Genomic DNA, 17,094 nt, shown 5'->3' with positions numbered 1-17,094 from the left:
TAGATTTAAAGTCAGCATTGAAAACAATTAACCATGGCAGAAAATAGGAATTCCCGGGTGGCGAAAGTTCTTGCTATTCACATTCCAAAATTTAGAAAAAAATGGTACTTAACTCTTAATGAGAAATCATTCTTATAAAAGTACCATATACACACAAAAAACACGTCCTTGGTCCTTTTAAAATACTGTGAGGTTACTCCAGCTAATGACAGTGTGAAGTGTTTGTCTGGAACAATGAGCCATCAGTATCTCACAACCAGCTCCACTATAAGGGATGGAAGAGCAAATTATTGTATTTTACCATTAGAGAGGCCCTCTGCAGTGCATTTGCTAATTGTTTGTCAATCTGTCTCCTGTTGCTGCTGATGACTACTTGTTAGCAGACGGCAGCAGGCCCTTCTGAGGCTGCCGTAATTGAAGGTTTGCAAGAGCTTCTACACATGAGGCACATACTCCAACTTAAGACAGATGTGACTCGGCCTTGTTTTTAACAAGACTGAAATAACTGGGAATCTGTGATTTGGCTAATTGCAGGCTTCCTGGAAGTATCTTAATACGGGAAAAACTTTGGACAGCCTCTGAGAAATACCTTCCTTAACTCTAGCTGCTTGGCGGCCCCATTCTAAATGCCTCACCTCTCAAGTTAGCACAGACCAGAGAAAGCAATCACTAAACCATTGAGTAAATAACCAATCTTTAAGGAATACTTAGAGGTAAGAATGAAAGCCAAATCAATTCTTGCGGCAGAAGGTATTAGCTTTGCCTTGCTTCTAGGAGAGTAGACTCTCCGGAGCCAAGGGTTCAAAAATCCCACAGATGGAGCTCAGCTCTTAATCTTTCCAGCGACACATAAATGTGATCAAGACCATATTTCCTCTGGTGCTCATCTCCCCTCTTGGCCTAACACCAGAACGAGAAATGACTGTGGAAGACAAGTGTACTTGCTTCCTCTGGTACTGTCCTTTAGACCCAGTTGAGAGGAGTCCGTGGCCTGGACCCAAACTTTAGGGGATCTGCTCTGGCCTCCTCTGGTACACTGGCCTGCAGGAAGAGGAGTCTGCGGAGCAAAGGGAACACCTTCAACCTGACATCTGTCCCCTGCAACAACTTTCTAGGCCACAACCCATGTTACCAGGGGCCTCAGAAGTTCCTGACTGAGTAGTCCTGAGATCACTCTCAGGGGTCTTCTCTGTCTCAGGTTTATCTGTCTGGTAAGAGGGAAGATCATCAGAGTGGGCACTTTTGCGGTGAGAGATGACCAAGGGCAGAGGTTTGTAGGAAGGTACATGGAGCTTGGATGTGAGGGCCAGGGTGTGCTTGAAACCTCCCCAGGTGTAGGATGGAGCCAAAGGCGGTAAGAAAAGGGAGGTGGGCTATGCAGGGGCCACCTATCCCTGCACTGCCACATTCAGCCTGGACCTCCAGTGAGTCTAGGCATTCTTAATGCAACTCTGAACTCCCAGATCTTCATGCAGGAGAAAAGAGATTTTATTTAATGTCTGTTAATTAAACACACAACCTTAAATATTTGGGCACATTGTATATAGGCCTCCATTCATACTCTTGTCCCAGGTCCCCAAATGTTAAGGTGGGCCCAGTTTCCTCCATCCTCTAAATAAACTATGGAATATCTTCGGCTCAGGATTTTCGAGGCATTCCACATCAAATCTCAAATGAGAGACCTTGCTGAAGTTTTGTGAAAACAAATAATCAATATAGGAGTAAAAATATTTACCAAAAAGTCTTCATAACATACACTTGCCACTTAGTTTTCAGTTACTTTCTATTTTATAACTTGTACATAAATAAACTTATGCTACATCTCATGAAATAGATCTGCAAAAGTCTATAAAAGTTTTTTAGAAAAATCAGGCATTTAGAAAAATCCTCAATGGCTGATTCAAAATGTTGTTGTCTGTTATGCATCAGGAAATTCATTTGTTCAATAAATATCTACTGATCACCTACTAGCACCTATAAGTGCCAGGCATTCTGCCAGCTTCTGGGCATTTGATGATGGAGAAAACAAATAGATAAGACAGAACTCAGTATATTAACAGGAGAAGGGTGATAAGCAAACAAGCAATTACAGTATTTCACAAATGCTATGAAACTGTCATCAGAACATAAGGGGGGCATTGAGCCCAATCCTGAATGGCAGGAAGGTTTCCCAAAGAGATGTCAGCCAAGCTGAGTGCTGAAGTTAGCTGAATAGGGGTTTACCTGGCAAAGAAGGAAATTAAAAATGTCTACTCAGAAGACTTCTAAATTCCACGGAACGGTGACACACAGGAAACAGAGACTGAGGAGAGAATGTGGGTATATTTATTGACCGCCAGGCACTATGAAAGTGCTTTCCATGTATTAAATAACTGACCTGCACAACAATATGGTGCAGAAGGTACGATTAACCCCATTTTACTGAGGAGAGAACAAAGGCTCAGGGAGGGTCAGCAAGTTGCTCCCAGCCATGGGACCAGAAAGTGGCACGGCCTGGATTCAAACCCAGGGAACGGGACAGATCCCTCCCATCAGTTCAAGGATCCCCAAACTGGAAAAATCACGTTCAAACAAAACTTTGCCTTACCCTTTCTAGTCAGTAAGGGCTGACACCTGCTTTGAGAGAAGTAGAGAGGTCTATCTTCCACAGGTTTTATAGAGTCCACTGATGACAGTATGTCAGAGTGTGCCCAGAATGGCAGGTGACAGGACTGAACTACAAGTGAGAGTCCCATGTTCTTGATTCAACACTGTTGAGTACTGTTCAGTGCTGTACCGTTGCCTGTGGTTCTTTGCTATGTAGAGTCATCAATATTTTCATTCAAACGGAACCACTTTAACCAGTGAAGTGAGCATAGGGTGTCTGCTTCTGCTTCTTCGAAAACAGAAATTAGAACCCAGGTGTGTAATCTGGCCTCAGATTGCAGAACTAGTTTCCTTCTTTACCTGTCACCATCTGAATAGGAAAATAAATGTAACATAGGTCAAATTGTCAGAGAGCTCATTTTTTGATTATATAAGTAGAATGTGAAGTCTTTTTTTTTTTTTTTTGGTGCTAAGTGCATAAGGAAATATGTTTATACAATATCTACCCCTAAGTATGAGGTATACATATGTAAGTACATACATATTTTCTGTACAATCGTATATACATCCCTACATAATTTGGGACTATAGTATGGTTCAAATGCTGCTTCTCAGGGGCATTCTTTTAACTCCACAGAAGTAGAGACTGCAGACTTTCGAGGAGCTAATGAATTAAGTATACTTGCCGGGAAAGGCAACTTATGTTCTGTACTCAGTATGTCTGATTTTAGGGAAGGTGACTGCATTGCAAAATTTAAATTTGTTGGAGGTTAATTAAGCCAGGGAAAATTCCTGAAGCCTTGATTACAAAAGAATAAGTGGCACACTACATATAGCAAGTAGAAACAGCAATGTAAAAGGTAAAGCTCTTTCAAACCAGGTAAATTAGTGTTGATATAAATGTTTCCAACTACAGTCTATTCATGCACTCAGACAGGGGTAAGAATTATAAAGCAAAGTAAGGCTGAGTGAGAGGAGAGAGATGATTGGTGGTGATGCCCTCTAGACTGGGTGGTCAGGGGAGGTCCCCCTGAGGAGGGGAAATTGGAGCAGACACCGGAATGTCATAAAGGGCAAGCTCTGCGGGGATCTGAGTGAAGAAAATTCCAAGCAGGATTAGTCAGAGTGAGGGTCTTGAAGCAGCGTCGCTGCAAGGAAGACGGAGGAAACCAGCGTGGCCAAGAAAGTCTAAGAGACGGAGAGAACCTCAGGTGAGGGGAGAGGGAGAGGTGTGGGCAGAATTGGGGTGGTAGAAAGGCAGACCACACAGGGCTCCAAATGTCATGGTAAGAGGTTTGGATTTTATTTTAAATGTGATGGGGGGTCACTGAAAAGTTTTAAGCACAGAAGTGACACAACCTGATTTCTATTTTCCAAGAGTCACTTTGGCTGAGATATGAAAAACTGACCACAGGAGTGCAAGCGCTAAGTGTAAGGAGACTGGTTTGGAAGCTGCAGTCATAGTCCATGACAGAGACGTGGGGAAGCTGGGGCTGAACGGACCTGCTGATGGACTGGTGATGGTACTCAGGTTCTGGCTTGAGTATGTGGGCATATTGTGGTGCCACTAGTTGAGCTTGGGAGGAAATGGGGGAGTAACCAGCTTGGGGAAGAAAATCAAGGGTTTAATTTTGGACACGTAAAGTCTGAGATACCTATTAGATACTCAAGAAGAGATACTGAGTAGGGAGCTGGATAGACAAACAAATGTTACTCAGGGGGAATATTAGGGCTGGGGGTAAAAATCAGGAGACAGCAGCATAGAGATGGATGGAAAACAAAGCCATACTCTCTGATGACATCTCCCAGGGAACACCCAGGGAGTGAACTTTGATAGAATAGGGAGGAGGGGTGAGCACTAATTTCCAGGGCCTTCCCGCCTCGAGCTGAGAGGAAGAGGAAGAGCCAGAGGACACTGCTGGTGTGTCAGAAAAAATCCCACAGGGGCATCTCTTGGAAGCCAAGAAAAGAATATGTTTTAATAAAGAGGGAGGATATGATCAACTTTGTCAGAAGTGGCTCAAAGGCTGAGTAAAAATACCAAATTATATAAAAAGAAAACTCTTAGAGAAATATCAAACTAAAATTTAGAAGCTCTGTAGTTATTTATGTGGAAAAATGGGTTTAGATAAGGTTACAATTCTACAAGCATTAATTGAACAGTAGTATCCTAAAATCCAATGTTTAATCTAAAAATAGTGTGACAATCATGATAATCATTTCATGATGCATGTAAGTCAAATCACTATGCTGTACACAGCCTTAAACTTACACAGCCCTGTATGGTAATTCTATCTCAATAAAACTGGAAGAAAACAAACACAGGGTGACATTAGATAAGTTTTTATGTTGACTGAAGGATTATCACACAAATAAAGTAATTAGCCCAAATGCCAACCAACAGCCTCCTTGAAAGGCTACCTACAGTTGGGAGAGACAATTTCCTCTAACTCTGAAAAATCTTAGCAACTGCTAATAAGATTTTTTTTCTTTTTTTGAGAGGGAGTTGTGTTGAGGCAAAATATGAAAAGAGTAGGGACCCAAACTTTCATAAATGGGCTAAGTCCTCCTTCTGTCAAAATGCACCATCACTGAGAATTTTGTATCATTATTACAACCAAAATTCCACATCCAAGTAAATGCCTCTGTGTTCCATTTTGAATGTCAGCATGACCTGCACTCCTTGGCCTCTCTGAGGACACTTGGTGAACTAGTGACTTTTGTGTTGAGCATTTCCTCCTTGAATGATCTGGAACATTCAAAACCAAGGCTGGCTCCCTCCTACCACACAACACGCCCTAAGTGAATTATGCCCACTTAGCTGGTATATATTCAAAGAATGTATTTAGGAAAAGCAAGTCAACAGCAGTGTAAACAAGACATCATTAGGATCTAAGAAGCAGCATGCAACAAAATGATCCAAAATCCAATCCAAATGAAGCTATTAAATTATCCATTGCTCAGAGCCCTCTCCAGTCACGTCAATAATCCATAGGTCGCGCATACAGGTGACTGGATTATTTAATCAGCCTCTAAAACACTGAGGGAGAAGCACACAGTAGACACTCAAACAACAGCTGATGTGTTCTAGAATGAAGGGACGCCTTTGGAATGTTTAAGGAAGCTCTGCTCTTTGGAATTCAATTTGTAATTGTTTCTCATGGAAGACTTGACCAGTGCCAAAGTGGGGAGACGGTCTCAAAACATAATGATTATCAGGTTTTTAAAAAAAAATCCCTTAAGCAATCTAAACTTACACAATTTGATTTTCTTGTCACTGCTTTCCCTATACTATCAAAAATGATGCTTTCTTTACTATTTCAAACTCATCATAAAATTGCTAAAAATCTGAAATTCAATTCGCTGCATTACTGCTAATTTGAATAATGGCTGAATAAAAGACAGGAAACGCTGAAGCAGCATTGATTTCTAAAACATTTTGCACTTTCCTCCTCCATCCCTGTAAAGTAAAGCTCGGATGCTACGCACAATTACACAAGAAAATCAAGAAAGCCATTACATTCAGCATTTTGTCATGATCATTGTTACCATGGCAAAAAGTGGGCTTAGTTTAGCACAGCTGCTACGGGCGGGCGAGGTCCACGGGCCTTTTGTAAAGCTGAGTAACCATAGAATGCTAAATTCTGTAGTCTGTCACTGTTTTATTCCCAGGGTAAGACTATTGTCTACAGATGCTACACTCTCTTTCCTTAATGATCTGGACCAATGTCATCTTATTGTATTCTTAGAGTTGGCCACTGACCGAGGGACAAAAGTTAATCTAGGAAGGTTACCTCCTGACCAACCTTCTGATCTAAGGAGTAAAAAAATATCTGATGTGAAAGCTTGGGACTCCAACAATAGAAAAAGCCAAGTTTTAACAGTTGTTCTGTAAATGAAGAAAGAATTGTGCTGAAAACAGCACGGGTTTGGGAGTGAGAAAGACAAATGTGCAATGACTAGTGTATGGCATATTATTTTTTCTGAGTATCAGTTTAGTTATCTGTAAAATGGGGATAAAAGTAACTTCCTTGTTAGTATTACCTGGGATAATCTGCAAGCCCAGATACAGACACATGGTGGGTACTCAGTAATATAGCACCCTCTCCTCTCCTCCAACAAACACCATCCTCTTCTTAACCACTAAGATCTCCATGCTTTGGCTGTGTGATTCTTCTTTTCCCCCATGCCTTTGGGAATGTTGATTGAAACTGGTAGGTAAACTGTTTGTTACCACTGAAAGGTAATTCATTTTGATCTTTCATATTGTTTGGAAACTTTCCTTAGAGAACTGAGGATAAAATATTTTTAAAGATCTGACAGTAAGCGTAACTTTCACATCAAGAGGATAAAAGTCAATGTCGATATCATAATACGAACCACCGCCTGTTTTTCATATCTTAAGTGACACCAATATCATCACTGTAAAATGGAAAACGGAGTACAAACTAATTTTGACTGGATGCAGAGATTTCTAGTTTAAAAAAATGAAGCAACACGATGAAAGCAAAGAAGTTTAAATGATCTGAAATGAAAACATTAATCAAGTCTCTGTATTTACTAGAAACAAAGGCTACTCGCATTTTTACCAGCTAAACAAAATATTTCTTCTAATGAGATTGCATCTGAGTATCGTTTATCTTAAGAGAAAAATAATGGGGCCTTACCTATTCCAGTAGCTCCAGAACTGGTCATGCAGGTAGGCGTGGTGGCTACATTCATCACCAAATGAGGCTTTGCTTTCAATCCAGTGAATTATGTGCCCTTCTACAGCTAAGGGACAAAGCATTACTAACACAGAGCAAAGGGAAAGGAAGATTGAAAACTCTCAACTCTGTCCAGGTCTCTCTATGCTTCACATTAACGAGCAGAGACTTCACCCTCGCTGTCATCTACGGATATAATTATAAGACAACACCCTGTACATGTTCGTTCCAAGAAACCTCTATGCTACAACCGCATCCCTTTTATTTTCATCATCTTCAAAAGTCCCTCTCCTATTCTGAGACTGCCTGTATAAGTTGACAAGTAATGTGAAAGCAAACCAAGGTGAGGCTGGCTTTTCTACAGAACCCTGTTTTAAAAACTCAATACTTAGAGAAATGACTTGAGAATGAAAGTCAGAATGTCTTTAGAAGACATGTTTATTTCTTAAATCTAAGTAAAAGTTTTCAAGGCATAGATTTCTTCTGAACCTATATTTGCTATTTTAAAATCATCTTTTCCAATTATTTCACACATTTACGTGTAACAAAGTTATAAACCTAACCTAGATTCTCTGGTAACACTTGCTAAAATTAACAAAGATTTGAAAAGTGATGGGAAAAAAATCTCTTTTCTCTATAAACAAATGTATAGCAGAGTTTAAGAACTTACCAACTGGTACTTGTAAAATAAAGTCTGGCGTTTTGTCATAACCCTTCGCACGGAGCTGGTCTTCATCTACAGGAGGAATAAATACTATTACTTATAACAGTAGTCCATTAACAAGACAGCAATATAATAGCTTTTCTTCCTTAAAAATGTGTAAAACTTACTAATGTAGTCATACATATCATTCTTATGTATGCAGTGCTGTGTCAGAATAAATGAACTTTCTTAACAAACCGGAAGCATAGATATAAAAATGCCTTTTTGTCCCTTCTGCATTTTTATGTCTTTATTATAAACATCAATAATTCAAGCTGTCAGATGCTACCTTTTTATAATTGAAACTACTCAAAATAACGAAATACACTTCCTGATTAAAAGAAAAGGCTTCCACCACCATGAATACCACTAATGTTATCAAGCCAAGATTGACAATTTACAGTTAGGCATAAGCGCACTGGCCTTTACAATTATAAAACAAATGCCTTCATTGAAGCAATTAACAAAGTAAAGTTGCAGTTAGTAAAACTATTCTTATGCACAGGAGCACAAGGAAGGGACAAGGACAATGAGATCCCCATAGAGAATTAGTTAACCCTCCTTAACGCCTCTAGTTTGCTATTGTTTCTGGCATTTACCAGAGTTTTACTACTAACAATATGTAATTCTGAAAAGCAAACAGGCTTTGAGATTTTTTTTTTCTAAGTCTGTTTGATTTCTTGATCCTCTGTAAATATCAATGATCCATCCAGGAGGAAAGGAGGCAGGAAAACAGAGAGCTTGACAAAGTTGGAAAAAACCTAGCTAGGTGCTTGGTTTAAAAAAAAAAAAATCCTTCAATATTTTCTGAATGCTGTCCTTGACTTCTAATGGCATTACAATGTGATTCTGAAACGAGCAGTTCTCCGTGAGATTTTGGAGTGACCTGGTCATTCAATTCCAGACATGGCTCTCTGTCTTCACCCAACCTCAACTAATGGCCCAACCAAGTAACAAGGAAGGCTGTGTGGTCTCTTAACACCTACTGGGCTGTTGACATTGTCATGCATCCCATTCGCCTTCCTGCATCACCTTTGATTAAAATTAATGGCCCATTCCCCGTGTTGGGTAGCTTATTTCCAATCCATTTGTCAGGCCAAGACAGTGGTTTCATGGCCAATGTTCAGAAACTCTGTTTTAGAACACTCTTGTGTGCATCTTGAAAGGTCAGCATTTTAAACGTAAATAACCTTTTAATGACAAGACACATATTTACTAGATATTGAAGTTAAATTTGGTCAGAGATGATATCCTTTTACCATCCAAATTTTAAAGGACTGATGAGGCTAGAATTCAGAACAAAAATAAAAATATAAAAAATGGTAAGTTAACTGCTGAGATAAGAAACTACAAATTTAAAGTAATCTTACTTTAAAAACAAGAGAATTTGGAAAATCGGACCGCAGATGAATAGGACTGAAAAAAACTTCTATCCTCTAAATGCATTCCGGCTACAAGAATGTTTAATGGAAAAGGCATTTATTAAATCAACCCCAGTGCCTTGAGCTGATGTTTCAGGTGGCTGATGAACAGTTTTAAAAGCTGGGTTGACATTAAAAAAGAGAGATTAATATTTTATTAAAACTACCCTAGCTTGATCAACCTTTGCAGATGTTAAAATCTGTTTCAGAAAGAAAAATGATTATGTTTCTGACAGCAGCTCAAAACAAAATTTCAAAGGTCACCAAGCAATCCAAATGTGCACACTAAAATCCCTTAAAAAGGAGGTGCTGCCCTCCTGTTCACTGTCCTAAAGTTACTAACACAATACTTGCAACTCAACTTAAATGTCATGACTAACTTAATGTGAAAATTAATTTAAAAAAACCCTAAACCACCAAACTGAACACAAACATCAGGTGAGGCTAGGGAATCCCTCCATCCTTCTGTGGAGAACCTCAGAGCGCAACAAGGTGGTCATAGGTTTTCTCCCCACCCTCTTACCTCCCCCTCTCAGTATGAAGTTGATCCAATAGTAACTGTACCCAAGGATAACTTCTAGAAGTCTGTGTCACCACCAGTGACTTCTTTTTTTTTTTTTTAAGTAAAAAGGTTATTCCACACATCTGGAATAGTAATGTTATTACGTACTGGGTATCTTCTCTGTCCTTTAGTTACTAAACTCTTACTGCCTTACCCTCCCTTGTTTCAACCTTCACACTATTTCTTTCAACTGAGATTTCCCAAGAAAGGGGGAGGGAACAACTTGGCAAAGTTCAGAGAAAAAGACAGTCCAGGTATAGGAAGTAGTGTTTATGAACAGGTGGCCTTGCTCTCCTGGGTGAGGCCCCAGGAGACGTTTCTAACACAGATCATCCTACTGGGAGATTTTTAAGGTCAGCCCCATCCATCTGGTCTGATTTCCTGGCCTCTGCTTTATGCTCCTTCCCTGGCTCCCAGACCTTGAAAGATTCATTATCCAAAATGCTGGGTATGGATTTAAAATATAGTTTGACCGTTTGGCGGGTCAGGGTTCCAACTCGAGGATATGGAGGTCATGGCTCAGCGGTCAGCCCCCACTACTTCCCTTCTGTCTCACTCTTTGTCCACTCCCCGGTCCTACCGTGCAGGGGCCTGTCTCCCACAAACCGGGCCTGTAGCCACTGCTCTGAGGTGCATCTTGGTCAGCAAAGAAGGGACTATTCATGGGAAGTTTTCCTTGCGTTTTTTCTTTGATCTGTAGTTTTTAAAATAACATTGGATTTATCCATCCCTTAAAGTTTGGGCAGAATTCCCCACAATAAGCACTCTAGGTCTGGTGCTACTACAGTGGATAGCTCTTCGGTGACCTCTCCTATTTCTTTTTTGTCTACTGATCTGTTTAGATTTTCATCTCTTCTGCAGTCAGTTTTGCAATTTATATTTTCCTTAAGAATCATAAATTTCATCCAGGTTCTTATTTGGTTACGTATGATTCTTTGATCTTCTTAAGTAGAAAACTGGATGTTAAAGTAACTTACTGTCTTCTTCAAGAAAAAATGATCAGGATTAAGAAAATACAAAGAATAACACTAGTTAGAAAAGGGTGGGGGGAGGGTAACAGCAATGTTTTATAACAGCATTTTAAGTATAACTGCCCTAAATTGCTAGGGATCAATGTGAAATCAATCTCTAAACCCTGAATACCTAGTGAATACAGCAAATACAACAGGGCTCTTCTGATTTAAGGTATATTAAAAACACCCAATGTATTTCCTAACTAAACTTGTTAATGTCATAGTTCAAATGTTCATTATCAAAACTAATATAAGAATATTCTCACTCAAAAGCAGACTTGTTAGCTTCCAGATCCACCAAATGTAGGATAATGTGTGCCTCATGAAACACCGCATTTCTGAGTTTGTAAAGTCTTTCAACATTCCAGGTTAGACATGATCAAAGGGGCCTAGAGAAGCTAAGTGACTGCCAACACCTGGACCTCTCAGACAGCTAGATACAGGCAAGAGCCCACCTCAACCAAGCTCTCGCTTGTCCCACTCTTAATTGTGGCAAATATTTAAGTTTGTTCTTGTAATACTTATGAAGTAGAGAAAAAAATTCTCGGTTTCCTCCTAGAAGATCTGGAACACAGGAGAGGAGATGGCTCTCTGCGGCACATTACTTAGTTGACGCTTGTCTGAAGAGGAGATGAACGAGATAATCTCTTGATTTCTAACATTTCAACGATCCTCTCTCCAACAGAATTAAAAAACCAATGAAACTGCATCCACAGATAAAACTGATGTCAAATTTTTAAAAACAAGCCAGGTCTTCATTTATTTTTAAGTTGTTAGGCCTGCCTTAGAGGACATTTTAAAAAAGCAGTCATGCATATGTAAAGAACACAGCGAAAGTTTAATTTCTCTGGCCTTTTAATTACTCTCTCCTCTAAACGCCCAAAATACCCAAAGCAATTAAGTACTAATTACACAATTTCTCTATTTAAAATAAAGGGCTGATTTTGAGTCAGAGAACAAAACACATCTGAAACTAGTTAATACATACTTCAGACTCATAGGAGGGCAAAAGGACTACCAAGAAAAAGTTTGAGGTTTTCTTTTGTTTGTTTTCTTCAAAGCCTTTAAATTTAAGACGTACAGTTATTCTTAGAAAAATTATGCAAAATTCCAGTTCATAACATCTGAAAATGAAAAGAAAAGTAACATTCTGACATGGCCTTTTATCTTTGAGTTTGTCAAAAGGTTTCTAAAATGCTAGGTTAAAATATCTTGTATGACAAAAAGAATCTTTTTAACACCTGTTCCCTTGTTACTAAGTTGGGGAAGGGCAAAAAATACCCATCAACGCAAGTGAAAACTACAGTGAATCTTTTCTACTCTAACATTTTGGTTTTTTTGTGTGCTATTTTTTTTCCCCAAACGCTGTCTCATTCAATACTTGGAGCTATGTATGACCTTTGCATCCCATATTTTTATATTCTATAACAGTTAGTTTCACAGCCTTTTCGACCCAATTTAGGAAGTTACTGGGGTTTCAGTAATAGATGCTACTATGCTATGTAAACCATGTGCAAAGGTACGCAGGACAGATATGCATTTAATGGGGAGACCGACAGCATAGATGAACGAAATCTTTAGAGAACCTGAAAATTTCATTACAGCCATTAGTTTCAACCTCTTCCCCTAAAGCCTCTTATCAAAGCCACTAATATGGAATACAACTGACTGCTCTGACCTTGTCCTTTCCTTGTGTCTTTAGGGGACAATACCAGTGAAAACTGAAGTGCCCTAAAGACAGGAAACAAATGGGAGGTCACCGGCCGGGACGGCACAAAGTTAGGAGGGGCAGGCTGGTCCTTGATGACTGGCGGCTGTGGGGACCGCACGTGAACATCAACAAGGAAAGCATTCCGTATTTTACACGGCGTCACTCTAGGTTCTTTTGGTTTAATGTCACAAAAGAAGGGACAAATCAGCATGGTAGAGTAAAAAGAACTCAGGGCAAGATGTTGGGGCGGGGAGGGAGATAGGGCCACACCTGTGATGCAAAGCCTGGGGCCAGTTTCCACTAAACAGAACAAGGGGCCTGAATGTCCACAGAGCCCTTTCTAACCCCAAATTCTGAGGAATGGCTGAGTGTTAGCCTTTGTCTGCCCCAGTCACACGTCAGACCCTTTTGTCTCTGAGCCAGTCTTGATGGAGGGAGGCATATCAACAGTTCTGAGATGTAAAAAGGACCCCTCCACACTGATATACATGCAGGACCAAAGGAGCCAATCCAACAAGGACAGTAGTAGATTTCACCCCCCAATGCCTTTTGGTTATGGGGAGCAAAATCTGAACTTGCAGCCCGTTTCCTGAGAGGTGGGCTATCTCATTTGTTCTGTTCTGTACCCTGCCCTGACTGGCACTCCCATGTGACTGTGGTGGGCAGTCAGTAATGTGACCGCCAACCACTGGCCACGGGAGTGGACACGTGACCCAGACCAGCTGATCAGAGTCCTTTCCGAGATTCATGGTGGGGTGAAAGAGAAGCACCACTTTTCCCTGGGATGTCAAACTCTAAAGAGTAAACAAATCAGCAACTGCCAGGGATCTCCTCTGTTGCCTGAGAATGACGCCAACATAGGAAAAGGAACACAAAAGGGAAAAAAGAGGAGATACTGATGACTTTGTCTTCTGGATTCTAGATGCACCAGAAGCAACCTTCTCCTTTTGGACTTCACAGGTGTATCTCTGAACCAATAAATTCTCCTTTCGTGTGTGCATGTATAATCTAGTTGGACTGGATTTCTGTCACTTACAACCAAGGACGTTCCAGCTTATCATCAGTGGCCAGGGAAGCAGATATTGGCTGAGGTGAGTTGTCTAACCAGAGCAACAGTGAGGGAAGGGTTGTGGGCCTGAAGCAGGAAGACTACCATAGACAAGCAACCTGTCTCCAAAGTTTCAGAGAACCTGCCTTTCAGCCGCATACACATGTCTGTGAGTCTCTTCTCTTGGTCCCGGGGAAGCATACACAAGTATACTCAGTTAGGGAGGTAAGGAAAGATGGTCCCTCACACTGACAGTCTCTCCTGGAAGGGGAGAACAGGACCCAAATTCTGCCCCAATATAATGCTCCTGTTACCCTGAAAACTACATCTTATTTTAAACCTTTACTTAGGAATCTAAACAGTTGCTGCCTTGTGAAATACCCGACCACCTCAGTTCCCTTTAGCCTGTGTAACCATGTTTTCTTTCCAGTCTATTGTTCTTGGCTGCTAACATCTGCATGTACACACTGTCTTAGCATCCTAAGTCTCATCTGTTCTCACTGCCTCTTCTTCACCTGAAGCCATAATCCCAGTGTGTCACATCATAATCATTTCCCCAGAGCACTGCTGCTTCAGGTGGGGGAATTAAACAGCAGGAGATAAACTCTTAGAAACAGAGATCCTGACTTCTTATAGCAAGGGACATCCTCCACTAAGCCTATCTGGGCTTTACAGATGATCCCCTCCTGGCATTGCACAGAGTAATACATGAATGCTAGAAAAGCACCCATGCAAAATAAGCTGGTGTGTGTCACAGGGCAAGACCAAACAGGGCAGGGCGAGGCAGGGATAAAGCAGATGTCTCTCAGGTGTCACTCAACATAATTGTCAGCTTCCACTAACAGGGCATCATTCACTAGAAAGAATAAAATATATCCAGAGCCATTCTTATTAAGCCAAACTTAGTAAGAATTTGCACCAGACAGTGGCGGTGGAAGTCACTAATGAAAGTCCCTCTGACCTGGAGGTATGCCAACCCACGGCTGGTTTATCTTCAGTCTCTGGTATGAGCTTTCATGTTTTCCCTAACAATGCAAACAGTCTCGTCATCTTCTCCCTGGTGCTAGTTTCCTTTCCTCCCTTGTCTTTTGTCCAAATCTCTCCCCTGAACCCCTCAAAAGAAAAAAAGAGGATATAATAAAACATGGTCTCATTAATTACTTGAGATACAAATTGAAACATCTCCATCAGTAGATGAAATACACTTTCTATTTCACTGATAGTAGAAATGGGGCAAACCCTTAGCAGAGGGGATAAGGATGGTCACAATGCAGATTGGTCAATTTAAAGTTTCAGAAGGGTTCTTTGTGCTTCCAAGGCTAAAACTGGACAGCAGGTTCTGCATGCCTTCTGAGACTGTAAATGTTGATCAATAAAATGTTAATTCTAAATTAACCATTCTGGGAGAGAACGGACATGTACTTAATCTGAAATTTTCCTAGAAGCCTTCATGTATGGCTCAAGTTTTACTTTTTTAATCCCTAATGGTGCCTTCCCATAGCAAGTACTTAACAGGTATCTGTTGCACCAACGCAAGAAAGAGCGGTTAGCTTCGAGGTAAGACAGCTGAGCTGATGAGCTCAACTAGGTGTCCTAGAAGCACATGGTAGCAGGAAGGTGCTGCTGAGAGAGAGCAGATGGGTCAGGAAAATTCCATCACCACTTCAGGAAAAGCAGCTCATGAGCCAGCAGCATTTTCTTCATATGTACTGGCTACCTATTGATTTTTAGTATAATATGTACCTTTCTTTCAAAAGTTTCACAGAAGTAGTGCAACAACAACCTTGAATGTGTTTATTTTCATTATCGAGACAATCAAGTGAGATGCCCTAGGGAAGGAACTGCATCCTTACTGGGACGGGCACGGCCATGCTGTGCGGGGCCGTGAGCCGCCGGAGGGCTCAAGCACTCACCATCGTCCCCACCCCCACTAGTGTATCCTGCCAGGCTGAGAATACACTCAGTGAAAGTTAGTTGAAAAGAACAAATGAATAATGAATAAAAGAATTAGAAGAGCTCTGAGAAACTGCTAGAAATTCTCTGTATTCATTTGTTTGTAACACGTCTCCCTACTAGACCATAACGCTGCGAGAGCGGGGACTTCATCTGACTTATGTCTAGTGCCTGAAATAGTACTGGACTCAGTAAATTATTTTTGGAATAAATGAATAAATTATGAATAAAATCCATTTTCCAGTTGGAGAAACTAAAGTCATTTATTCGATGCTGACTTCTCTTAATACAATATACATATTTGAGAAGTACAAAATGGGTAAACTTATAAGACAGGATAAATCCATGGGTACACCCAAATCCTCAATGAAAAGGACTCTTTTTTTTTTTTTTTCACAATGGTGCCTGGTTAAATCTTGTGCCATAGCAACTGTTCACTACATGGTTATGAATCAAAAAAAATTAAGAAATTATTAGGGTTAAGATAAAGGTGATTTATTTTTATTTTTCTCTTCTGTCTGACCTCTCTTTGGAGAGGTCAGATAAAATATGTATTTTATAAAATGACATATAGAGCACAATGGGTGGAAAATTTTAAATGGGATAAAAAATTTCAGGAAGTCATAATTTTTCAGAAAGGCTAATATACAAACAATAGGAGTCCTTGTCTTTTGAAACTAGTCCAGATCAGAAGTTGAGAGAGAGAGAGAGAGAGAGATTGATTTTCCTTTTGCTTATTAAAAAAAAATCAAAGTGAAACAAATATGTTTACATGGTCTCTACAACAAAATTCAAGGTGTTCACATACAAACAAGAAAGCAGAAGAGCAGGTTAGTGGCCTATTTACATACTAATATTTGTCCATAGTGGGATTTAAAATGATAATCTATCTAAATTTACCTGGCACAGTACTTTAGATCTAATTATTCATTGTGAAGGGGTATTTACAAGGTAAAAAACCCACCCCCTAACAATACTTCACACAAGGCTTCTGAATTTTCATGTTTTAACCATAAATAAACATATATTAATTCATCACTATAGTAAAACATTTAAAGTACATAAAATAACAACTTCTTTGTATGATGATGAGGAAATGCTTCAAAACTGGACTGAGGTTCCAGGAAGCCCAGGGAGACACCCTGTGACTCATTTATTTTTAAAATCAGTTAAGTATCATCTTTGGGTATGCTTCAGTAATACAATTACCCCTAGGTCCTACAGCACAGAGGAATGGATGGGACCCTTGGATTTTACGTCCTTTTCGAAACTTGTGTGCAAGTGGTAGTGACTCCCCGACTCTGCTTCTGCTCTGCCTCTGTCAGCCATGGTCAATCCTGTCTAACACACTCAGTTCCCAGAATCAAGGGAGTCCAGGACCTGGGACTAAG

General features: G+C 40.2%; 1 protein-coding gene across 12 annotated transcripts in view; it reads right to left on the bottom strand.

The window, feature by feature from the left end:
• CDIN1 (CDAN1 interacting nuclease 1) overlaps positions 1-17,094 on the bottom strand; it is a 224,746-nt gene that overhangs the window by 110,667 nt on the left and 96,985 nt on the right. For 11 of the 12 annotated variants that reach the window (XR_012507614.1, XR_012507613.1, XR_012507615.1 and 8 more), the window contains 2 exons: positions 7,963-8,028; positions 7,254-7,359 (listed from right to left, as the gene is read on the bottom strand). Coding sequence is in view for 7 of the 12 variants with exons in the window: in XM_045524165.2 (XP_045380121.1) it covers positions 7,254-7,359; positions 7,963-8,028 (172 nt within the window). In the remaining 5 variants the exon portion in view is untranslated. Of the gene's footprint in view, positions 1-2,587; positions 2,957-7,253; positions 7,360-7,962; positions 8,029-17,094 lie in introns of all 12 variants that reach the window. The other variant, XR_012507617.1, reaches the window with a different exon arrangement.

This window comes from Camelus bactrianus, chromosome 6, assembly GCF_048773025.1.
Source record: "Camelus bactrianus isolate YW-2024 breed Bactrian camel chromosome 6, ASM4877302v1, whole genome shotgun sequence".
NCBI classification, from domain to species: Eukaryota; Metazoa; Chordata; class Mammalia; order Artiodactyla; family Camelidae; genus Camelus; species Camelus bactrianus.
Note: the sequence above shows the minus strand (reverse complement) of the source record. Positions and strands in the feature narration are given on the sequence as shown.